Source organism: Gallinula chloropus (assembly GCF_964237585.1).
Source record: "Gallinula chloropus genome assembly, chromosome: 5".
In the NCBI taxonomy this organism is placed as follows: domain Eukaryota; kingdom Metazoa; phylum Chordata; class Aves; order Gruiformes; family Rallidae; genus Gallinula; species Gallinula chloropus.
Window position 1 is genome coordinate 59,361,476 of NC_140090.1, and position 11,782 is coordinate 59,373,257.

Here is an 11,782-nt window from a genome sequence, read left to right on the forward strand (position 1 = left end):
TTGACCTATGAAACAAGGTGTAGCACTTCAAATGCACAAATATGTCACTGGGCCTCAACAAAGCCCTTAATTATATAGTGGTTAGAGAATTACTGCATTGCTAGGAGCATGAAGTGCTCAGTAATATCCCACAGCTGTCTAAAGAAACCTTTGTGCTGCTGCCAAATAATTTGTGGGGACATTAAAGCAAGCAGTGAATTCTCAGCAAAAAAAAAAAAAAAAAAAAAATAGGCTGAGGTCTTTACTTAAAAAGAGTGACAATGTTTCTGGGCTCCAAACCTGGCAGTCCTGCCCTAGTGCCCATGCCAGGAAGAGAGAAGGGCTCTTAAATCTTTTCTCTGTTCCAACCTTTGAGGAGATGCAGATACTTTCTTGCCCGCTTTATATTGGTGTGTCTTGGCCATTTATGGTGTGTCTTGACCATTTATCTCATCTCCCTGTCAAATACCCTTGGCATGCTTGAGTCCTTATGTAGACAGACATCAGCAGCTGGAGTATGGACTCCAAGGATTTGGTTTTGGAGACAGGGTTGAAGAGTTCTGCTCATTAACCTAAAAGGGTGACACAAAGCGAAGTAGGCAAACGTTATTGTATAGATCTAAATTGTTTGCTTCCACCTTGTTTTGTTGTTTTAAGTAAGTCAGACTTTTTCAATTTCTCACTGTGCATATTCATTTAGTGGACTGTAAAGCATGCTTACCACCCAGACATGACTATGTGAAGAGCATGTTGCTGTCTGAGATAGAAGATGCTTCAGATATGCAAAGTTTTTAACAGAGGAGAGTCTGAACATTCAAACTGTTAAGGCTTGGGTTTGTTCCTATTGGAAATCTTTTTGACAAAAACACATACAGAGGTAGCTTTCTCTGAATTAAGGACTAAATTTAGCAATTAAGGAGATGAATTTTGTGATGAAACCTGGCAGTAGTGTCAACAGTACTGTCAATCACCAAGCAGCAGACCTGTGAAGGTCAGGTGATGTTTCCTCAGGCTCCGAGCTACACAGGATTTAAAAAAAAAAAAGCTCTTCAGGGCAGAACTGTTTTAGCAAAGTAACCTTTGATTACATGCCTCTATCCCATTTTGGCTCCATACTGTCTTTTTCAGGCCTGCCACTCCTTGCTGACACATTATCAGGTCACCTCCGCTTCCGTGCTTTTGCTTTTTCCCAGGCAGGCCACCCGCCAGGTCCCTTTGGACAAGTGACCTAAGGTGGTCTCTTCTGGAAACCGGAGCTGTTCTTCAGAGCAGATAGAAATCTACTACAACTGCTGGCAATTTTTAACTGCTTTTAATGGCCATCAGTGCAAGTACTACACATATTCATATCCTTCTGTGGAACAATACATATAGCTGCTTGTGAGTCAGAATGAATTTTCTTGGCAACCAACAATGTTCAGGAGGTGAATTTGCAAACCCTAAGTCATTCAGTGTCCTTCCGTCTCCAGGGCATTTTAAGCTCTGCAGCCATTAGGCTCTTGAATGAAGTGTTTGTGTCATGCAGCATTCTTATTAAACAGGAAGATGGCCTTTTTTCCTGCCAGTCAGTGCATTTCCTGCTCGGTTCTCTGGTGCCACTCAGAAATAACGGGTAAAGTGTCTTTAACTTGCTCGCATAGCTTTCTGTTGTCTGTGGTTTGAGTATGGCTGGGGAAAAGGCACCAAAACTCAGGTACATCTTTAGAAACTCTCTCCAGACTGTTCAAACATCTTTCCCTTCGGTTTGTTTCCTATCAAGTTTTTGCTTGAGCTCCATAGGAAACTGGAGTTGATCTCACCCTGTAATGTGACTGATAATGTGACTCTGAGCAGCTGCAGCTAAATACTTGCCCTGGGAATGAACAGTATGGTGATCGTGTGGTTTTAGGAGGAAATGGTCCCGTGTTTCCTTTCACACTGCTTTCCAACAGGATGATCTTGCTTTCCTTCATTGTATTTATTGCTGATTAAAGCTTCCTTTATAGGATGGCTTATCTCCTTCCTCCCTCAAGTAGTGTTTAACTTTCAAGGAGCTACTTTGTTGCTGATGGAAAGGTACAGATGTATCACATACATTCTTCTGTTTGGGACTTCTTAAAAATGGAGTAACAGTATATCATAATATGCTGAATACCTGATAATTTGCCATCTCTATTTGGAGCTCAATCTATTTTGTGGATGGAAACCAGCCAGAAGATCAGTTCTATTTCTAACTTCAAGTCTGTTGGGAAGAATGTTAGCACTGCAGATAATTTAATCCAAATCTGTTCCTGAAAACTCTTAATGGAATTGTAAGGAAAAGGGACTTGGCCACATCGACACTCCTTGTGCTTTAGTGTGTCTGAAATGGACTTTTGAATGTGAATGTTAAAGGGGAAGGACATTTCTAATGAGAAAAGCAATGAATGATTCCTTTTATTCTGCGGAGACAGAAACTCTGGCTGCAGGCTAGCACCTTTGTACACAGCTGTCAGTGTGAAGGTGAATGTGTTTGGCAGTGCTGATTCACATGTTATGTGATATCGTGTTCTAGTTTCGTTACTGACAATGGCTTGAACAAGTGACTCTAGAGAAACCACAATCTCTGTGCTCATCTGATCAGCTACTTACGACTTAATTCATTTATCCTTACACCCATTCTCAGGCCCTGAGTTTTTGGTGAGGTTCAGCATGCTCCTGTAGAACTAAGGAAAGGTTATTGGCTGCTGAAAAAAATCACATTCACAAGACACTGTAGTGTGATTAAGTATTTTTTTCATACTGTATCAGCCTTTGAGAAGGAATGCCTGCCTTTGACCAACGATCTGTGGATCATACTCATTTTAACAGTGAGTCATTGAAATCCTTTAATGTGTAATGAGCTGTGAGGTATTTTTCAGTTCTTTTTTCCTTTTCCTAAGGCAGAAAGTACCTTAGTAAGTGGGTATGCAAAGAACATAGTCACTGTGTCCAATCATCTTACATGTATCGTCCTTTATTTTGAGATGTCTATATTGGAGAAGGTCAGTAAGCAGAAAGGTGTGATCAGTTTAGCTGAATGCTGAACCCATTTTATGAAGCTGCTGAAGATTCAACTGTAAACAGATTCAGTCACTTTAAATCTGGTTTATATAAAGTTAGCTTATACCTGTAAATGACAATTCGAGTTATAGTTAGACAAAACAGGACATGGATCCTACTCAGTGAGGACATTAAAAATTACCCTCCTCAGCTTCCTGCTTGAATCTACTCCTTGGTTACTTGGTGCCTGGCAACTGGAAAAGCAGAGCAAGTACACATTCTCTGAGTAGTTTTGGAAGAAGGATCTTTGCAACCAAAAAGTTACGAGACAGGTATTCTCATTCCTTTCCCAATTCATTAAGCAATGCTGTGCTTTCTGTTGTGCCTGTTTTCCTGCTCCCTCATGTGTCAGTGTGGGGTTTTCCTTTTCTTCAGGCTAAGGCAAGAATGAGGGAATGTTGAGAAGCTAATAAAAATGTTGGTTTTGATCAAATGGGGAATTCACAGATACCTAGTTATAAATGACACACCTACTCAAGTTGCCCGGATAATGAGAGGTCTAGTCCGTTGCAGAATCTGTGAAGACAGTTATATGTTTCACATACTTTTAAGAGTGTCATCATAGAAGAAAGTATTTGATCTACCCAGTTAGGCATCCTGCTTTTTGACCTGGCAGGTGCTCTCACCTAATTGACTTAGGTGATGGGCACAGTTTCCAATCTCTTCTCTCACCCTGAAAACACACATAAGCTGCTTTGCTTTAGAAGCCAATTTTGTGCCTTTGAGGGACCTTTGATTCACGAGCTGCAAAGCTGAGTTTTACTACCAGCTCTGCCACTGACTCACACAATGTCTATAAGCACCTTTAATAGTGACAGGTTACTTAAAATGTCCAGCCCACTAATTTAAGGTTTGTCTGTTCTTAGGATTCCTGCGATGTTTTGTAGAGACATTATTTATTTTCACTGCCAACCAAACCTATTCAAATTAATTTCCCAAATCAACACTTCAGCCCATGATCTTTTCACAGTCAGAAATGTTAGCTGCCTGTCAGGCTCAACATGTGTCAGTTCAGTTGAGTTGAAGATCTCGTCTCCAGCTGAACTCTGTTCAAGTGCCATGTCACCTGCAGCTTCTTTGTGAGAGGACAATGGCCTAGCGTACAGCTCAAGGCTGAGAGAAGGCTTCCTTTCTTTCTTTGCGCATAGCTGGTGAACCTGCTAACAGTCTAGGTACATTTGTTCAGAAAAAAAAAAAGCTGAAATATACAAAGAAAAGTCCAGAGGATCCAAGGAAACAAAAAGCTGCAAATAAGGGTATGTATAGGTGAGTTTGTAGAAAGCTGTAGGACTGGAGGGTTTACTACTGTTTGAAGAGATTTTAAGAATTATTTAGGTCACAAAGATGACTGAATGGAAAAGATGTAGGTCTCTGTTGGCATTTCCATTGGAGAACCTATTTATGCAAGAAATGTCACTTAGGGAAACCCCTGGAACAGACTGTGCAGACAGTGTTCACTGGTTGAGAGTATGTTTGGGCTGGAAATTGAAAGTGCTCTGATGATCACAGTTATTAGTCTGGAGCACCTTCCCAAATGACGAAATGAGGCAAAAATCCCGTCACTGTATCACAGAGAAAACAAGTCCTTTTAAGAAACAGGATTTTGTCAAGTGTTTCCTTCAATAACCAGGGACAAAATCTGACGTTCAGCATGTCCCCTTAATCGGATATTCTTAACATTTGTTATCTAGCAAATTAAGGCATTACTTCGCTAAGGACCTTTATACTGAGGTTCTTGTATGTTTGCTTCTGAGCATCTGTGTTTGGATAATTTAATCTTTGTTTTCATCTCTGTCACTGGACTTCTTCAGGGAAACCAAAATATTTTGTAGTAAGAAAAACAGTGCTATTAGGCACAGGCTGAAAACACAATGGAAATACCCCATGCAGCGTAATCTGTTTCTAATCGGTCACATTGTTCAATTATGACTAGTTAGAGAAGACACTGGAAACAAAATGCTAGGCCTCAAAAACACCAAAATGTGTTATAAAAGTATGAATATAGAAAATTAGTAATAACACGGAAAACTTCAGCAATCAGTCATCTTGCAATAGCTGAGATCATTTCTGTGTTTTATAGGTATACATGGGCCTTGAAATATGATATTTTTGCTTTGGGTTGCACCATTAATATCTAAAGTTTTGATTCTTGACTGCTGTATTTACCCATAAGGAAGACTATCCTTTTTTAAAATTAAACTACTTGGAAAAACAAAGGTCATTCCAGATTCCATCATTCTTCCTTTAGGTTAGCATGGTAATTACTGCCTGTTTTTTAAAACAGAGTAATTATTCAAAAGCTTTTTTTATTCAGATTACACAGGGTGTAGGCATACCACAAAACTATCCTGCCATTGAAGCTCTACTTTTCTTCCACAGTCATTGTCTCTGTCTGCCCTATGACAACTGATGAGGTTATCTGCCAGTTGCACTGGGCAATTTTCTGATATCTCTTAAATGCCTCAGCTATTGAATAGCTGTAGGAACATTGGTTATAGATCAAAGCCCCATTGTGCTAATTATTGTACAAACACATGACAAGCAGAGGAGCCAACACCTTCCCTCAAAAAGCACAAGCTACTTGTAGTACCATTTCTAAGTGTCTATGTCTAAATGGTTAGCTGGTGGTAGCTATGTTTTGAATCTTACCTCTAAGCGGTGTAGTGACAACGAGTATCTCCTTTCTGAGACAGTGAAGAGGATTTTCCGCCTGTCTCTTCCTCTTTAGATGGTATAAAATGCATTGCCTACAACAGTGAGTTGCAACTTTGCTTTCTCTCCTGTGCATGTTAGCCTGGGGTTGGATGACACAAGATGAATGCCAGTTGGTGTAAATCAGCATTGCTCCATTTGCCTTCGCAAAGGGAGGCCAGTGCGGCGCAGACACCAGGGTGGTGTGTTTATTACCCTAACAGTGTAGATGGGCAAGGCAGGTTTGTTTCACAGCGTCTTGGTGAGTCAGGGGTTGTACACATTGCATCTCTGCAGACCTCCACAGCATTCCAGTTTGTGTGTGCGACAAGGAGTTGGTGATGTGTACGTGGGCTGAAAACATTCAGCCATCTCAACTTTAAATTACAAGAAGTTTTGTTGTGTATTTGCCAGAATCAGCAAGGCAGATGTTCTGTAAAAGCAGAGTTTCTGGGAAAACTTTCCATCTAAGCACAAATTTTTCTACTAATTCACAATAAATTTTAAGCTGGGTCATCACGCAAAAATGATGAGGAGGCTGGAGCATCTCTCATATCAGGAAAAGCTGAGAGTTGGGTCTGTATAGCCAGGAGAAGAGAAGACTGAGAAAGGATTTGATTGATGTTTACAAATATCTAAAGAATGCATGTCTAGGGGATGGGGCCAGACTCTTCTCAGTGGTGGCCAGCAACAAGACAAGACGCAATGGGCACAAACCGGAACACTTAGCAGGGGGGTTGAACTAGATGATCTCCAGAAGTACTTTCTGGCCCCTACCATTCTGTGAACCTCTGAATCACAGGCATAGAAGTATGAAGGGGTTTCTTCTCACCCAACGTGGTCAAATATAAATTTGTCAAAGGCTTTCTGAATTATCCTTATCTTGTTCTCGCATCTCTGGTCCATTTGTGAGAAGGAAATAGGGCTGTTCCAACGCCCCGTGGCAGGGAGCAGCAGGGCCAGGCACAACCCCAGGGAAGTGAGCTGGCAGTGGGGACTCACCCCAGGGCAGGCAGGGCTGTGCCTGCCCTGGCTGGACCATACCATGGCGAGCAGGTCAGGCACAGTGAGGGTTACCAGCCTCAGCCAAGTGTCCCACTGCCATGTGAGCCTATAGTGGCACATCTGAAGTCAGGCCAGGAGGTCAGCAGTTTGGTACCAGACCAGGCACATGCCTGCCCTCAGCATCGCTGGGGCAAGGGTTTCAGTTGTGCCGCTGTGCAAAAGCGAGTCAGACCCCGGCTTCCCAGTCTGAACCCAGCTTACTGCAGAGCACTATCAGCCCAGACCTGGAGCACAGGCAGCTAAGCCCTGGGGCAAGGGAGGTGCACACAGGGCCTTGGCAGGTAGAACTTGCAGAGTCCCCTGTCGTAGTGGCACCTGGGACTGGGTGGTGAAGGTGACTGGCATGGACTTGTCTCTGTTCTGTCCTGCATCTAGCTGTTCATGCAAAGAAATCTGAAGTTCCTGTTTATTTGCAGGCAATGTTCAGGCCTATGGTTTCACTATAATTAAAGCAAGGTATGTACCTGCAAGTGTTTGGGTTTTTTTTTGATACAACCCATTTGTCAAATTAAAACAGTTCAAAAGCCAGAATCTTTAGAAATGGTGAAATTAATGATTTGCCTATTCCTGATGTGTGAGGAGGGCAGCGACTAATCATATCTAGTATTTACATAATATTATTCAGCCAAATTGCAAGGCAAGGTATTATTTACATAATCCAGAGGAGGACAACAGGTCTCAGAGAGGTCAAATAAGAGGTGAGCCAGCATGTGTGAGGTCAGTCTTCCAGAAATTTGTATTTGACGAGACTTGATTCTTTTTTTTTATTTTTCCCCAGGGATACTGAACATACGCAGCTTGCTCTGAAATTACTGGGAACTCAAGCATTTCTAAAAATCAGCCTGTATTTGGGAAGGATACTTCTATTTCTAAAGAGACACGTAACTTCCAGTGCAGCAGATTGAGCTAAACAACTTCTGTACAGAGAAATCGCACCTAGTTCTTATGGAGGAACTGTCACTGAAAATCCTGTTTGCATCCAGTTTTATTGTAAAGCATCCATTTACCTGGGAGTGGCTGGATGAGAGCAGTAGCTTTGCTCTATTTGAACCTGCCAGTTTCCCCTAGTTGCCTTGCTGATATTTTTTTCTGATTTTTGTGCTAGGTTTGGTCACAGCTGCAAAAAAAACCCCAAACCTGGCTGTGGGTTCTGTGCAGTACAGCTTTGCTGAGACAAAGCTTCCTAACCTTCTGACATGTCATTCTCATTTGGCTCATCTCTTGCTAGTAAGAAACACACTCCACATGTGAGGCTGAGACTCCACACAAACCCCAGGAAGAAGCCTACGCACTTTGATTCCCAGGGGCTAGACGAAGCAAATTGCACCATTTCCCATCACTAAAGAGCACCCAGCTGTAATAAGCCCCTCGACTGCACCTCCAATCCACTCCTGGGTGAGTCAAAATCCCAGAATACAAATTGCTTAGTGGAAGGAAACAATTTCCTTCACATAACTCCAGCTGGGACTGGGTCTGGAATCTTTTGGGAACTGCCTCCAGATGGACATCAGCTAGAAACTTCACAAGGATCTGAGGAACCCCTCTGAGCCCTCAACCGGGATGCATTGCTACCCATTTCTACCTCATGTACTAAGCCACTAATTGCCAAGATAGTTCTCAATCGGAACAAACGACATGACAAATATGATGTTCAATGTTGCTTTTACTCACAGTAAGGGTTAATGTAGTAGCTCCATAGCTTTGTAGCTATAGCTAGCTGCTTTTAATGCAGATTCTTACAAGAAAGGACAAAGGCCTCTGTTGATACAGCTCCAAGATAAGCAGTTAATCAGGCTCACTTCTTTGGCTGGGTACAGCATGCCTAAGATCCTTCCTTTCCTTCCCCACTCCCCAAGCGTGCTGGCAAAATTTCACAGAGAAACCAGCATGGCACAGTGTGAACTAGATCTGCTGCAGTGCAGAGTTTATTAGTGCAGCTTGTCCATCTCTTCCAAATATCGCAGTTGTCTTCACATTTTGAAAAGCAATTAAAATCAACAGCACGTAACATATTACATCTGTAGTAAACATTTCCCTTGGCCACGGCAAACAGCCCTGGGAACTTCAAACTGCAAACAACAGCCCCTCCTCCTGTTTGCAATGGGGATGCACATTTCAGTTCAACACTAAAAATTGTTTTCTCCCCACTTTTTGTTTGTCCTTTGTAAGCCACCTGGGGAACCATGACCTCCAAGGTATTTAGAAAAATTAAGCCCCATGAGCAAACTGGGGCTTACAATTCTGGAGTGCATGAAAAGTATAAACTGTTGGAGAAACAAGTATTAATCATGCATTGCTGAAAGGGATGCACACCCTGCATAGTATTCATTTCTCACTGGCTACAGGTTAGTCTGGTTAATCCCACACACTGATATTCATTAGCTAAATGAATACACCCACAGCAAGAACAGAATGAATTTGCGGGGTTGTCAGTTGGCATAACTTCAGTGACTGTTAACAAGTCTTCATTCTTTATACACCAGTTGTCTGTCATAAGCCTGTATGTGATTTATAGGAGAGATAAATGATATCATCATCTTGCAAATAAACAGATAGAAGCAAGAAGTGTAAGGCTTGTCTGAGGCTACTGTGGAGCCGGCAAACTGAAAAGCTGACAGCTCCAGGCCCATGCTTACAAATGTAAATTGTCTGATAGCTTTGACCTTGTCTTACGGGTCACAGCTCTTGCAAGGTGCCTTAGCTCACAAACGGGTCCTTTAGTCAAAGATAATTTTTCAAGAATGATGAGCTCTCACAACTTGTGTTTCATTTAAACTGGACGATGTCACGGAAATTTGCCATGTCTTTTGTTGCATTATCCCTTTGCTCTTTGATTGATTCCTCCTTCTTGTTGAGTTTGCCATTAAGTGTCTTGCAGGAGATTCCCTGTTTTGATCGGCTCTGTTAATCGCTTCAGGGCATTGCAGGAATTAGACTGTGAAGAAGAGTGATTTGTTAGAGGAAGGCAGGCACCACACCCAGCCGTTGCCGCCTCCACCTCGGAGCCATACTGAGCTCTATGGTGTGGGTAGGTGCCGAACTCACATCTCCTGCACTGCGGCCTGTGCTCGGGGCTAACTCAGGGCAGAGCTTTTGGATTTCCAGGGACCTGGAGCTGCTGCTGGGGCAGCCGAAGCTCCCAAGCAGTGTAATGTGTGCAGCCTGTGTACGTGCAGTGTCTTATTTACATGTTTCTTTGTCTGTACAGACGTTCGGACAAGTTGGAACAGGTTCTGCCCTTGAAATCGTTGAGTAAAATCTGTCAGACTGACACGGAGACCGAGCAGAGCTCACGGCGCGTCTCCGCCCTGTAACGCTGTTTTTTGACGACCTTGCCCACAAGCCCTACTGCTCTGGTGGCCAGGGCTCGCCGGGGCAGCACGCAGCCCGCAGGCCGCGCCAGGTGCCCGGCCGCCCGGTTCCTGTGACGGGCGGGGCGGGGACCCCCCAGGCTCCGCCGCCCAGACGCGGGCCGGGCCCGGCGGGCGCGACGGAGCGGGAGCGCCCCCTGGCGGTAGGCGGGCGGTCCCGGCTCGCGCCCCTTCCCGCGCCGCGCGGGCGAGGCCTGCTGCCGGGCGGGTGCCGCGCTCGCCCGCTGCCGTCGCTGGCTGTCGGGCGTCTCGCGCCGCCCCTTGTCGTGGGGCATCGCTCCGGATCGCTCTCCTTGGCTGTTCCAACAGCTGCCGGTGCCGGTACCGAACGGTGGCACCGAACGGCGCACGAAAGCACCAAGGCCTGTTGGCAGCCAAGTGACTGGTGTGCCTGGAATCGGGGTGGTAGGGCTGTCAGGAGCCAGCGAAGGGGTCGCTCTGCTGCAGCTGCCTGCGCGCTCTGCAGGCGGGAAGGCTGGGAAAGGCTTCAAAACTCTTCTGGGCTTCAGAGGAAAATGGGGCATCAAAAACATAAACCAAATGACAAGATCATGCAAAAAGTTGCTCTGAATGTGGGAGCCAGTTTGACACCTTGGGTTGGGCTCCCTTGGTTCTCCCCAGGGCCGCATGCCGCTGCAGCCTTGTGAGCAACCTGTGCAGGCCCAGCTGGTGGCTGGAGGGACCGTTCAGAGCCTGCTCCGGGTCATGAGCCCAACTCCTTTGGGAGAGCACCAGCTCAGTTCTGCTCAGTCCATGACGCCTTCGTGCCCCAAGGCTCAGGTAGGAGTGATGGTGAGTGCAGCGTGTTAGTCACTGGACTCAGACAGCTTGGGAAGGAGAGTGGTCCTGATGTACTATGTGGGAGCCTAAGGTGGTAGCAGGGATGTGAGGAACTCTGGAGTACTATGTCAACCTGATGTTCTAAGGCCTATTAGTTTGATATTCACCTAGCAAGTCTAAAACTGCCTGGATTGGAGAATTCCAGGGAAAAATAGCAGGAGTAGCTTCTTAATGGAAAGTATCTGTTTACAGCATTTATCACAGTTACTTTCACATCACTTTTCATTTATTTCCTTTCTAATCTGAAGAGTCACAGTTTACTTCATCTTCTCTGTTAGAGCAGCATTCCACATATTTGGCTATCCTTGTTGCCCTTCTTACTCATGAATGGTAATGGTCAGCTCACAGTCCATCACTTTATATGAAGCTGGGCTTTTTTCCCAACAAATATCACTTGACATTTATCCACAATAAATATTAGTGCAGGCAAATGAGAAGCCGCGGGGAAAAAAGCAAGAGTGAGAAGGTGTGGGATGCTACCTTCTGGGGGCAGTGTGCGCTTGTGTAATTACAGTAACCATGCTTCTGGTTTGCACCTCCTGTACTCATTAACAGTGGAGCTGTTACTTGACGAAGGAAATGCTTTCCCACACACACCTCCAGTTCCCAGATGTTTGTCTCTTCTTACTTCAGATTTCTTTCGAGTCCTTTTTTCTTTTGTTTGGTTTTGGACTTTTTTTCCCTCTCAATTTAGGGGCACATTGGTTCCCCCTATTGCCCTCTCCAAGTAGACAGCTATGTGAAGTGATCCTACAGAGATACCCTTGGCGGAGGTA

At 44.4% G+C, this 11,782-nt stretch overlaps 1 protein-coding gene across 1 annotated transcript in view; it reads right to left on the bottom strand.

Annotated features, from left to right (window-relative positions):
• Positions 1-10,441, bottom strand: part of PLAU (plasminogen activator, urokinase) — a gene marked incomplete at its 5' end in the record, with an annotated part of 72,503 nt that extends 62,062 nt beyond the window's left edge. The window contains one exon of the mRNA XM_084264607.1: positions 10,090-10,441. Coding sequence (XP_084120733.1) covers positions 10,090-10,441 — 352 coding nt within the window. The remainder of the gene's footprint in view (positions 1-10,089) is intronic.
• Positions 10,442-11,782: the final 1,341 nt, after the last annotated feature.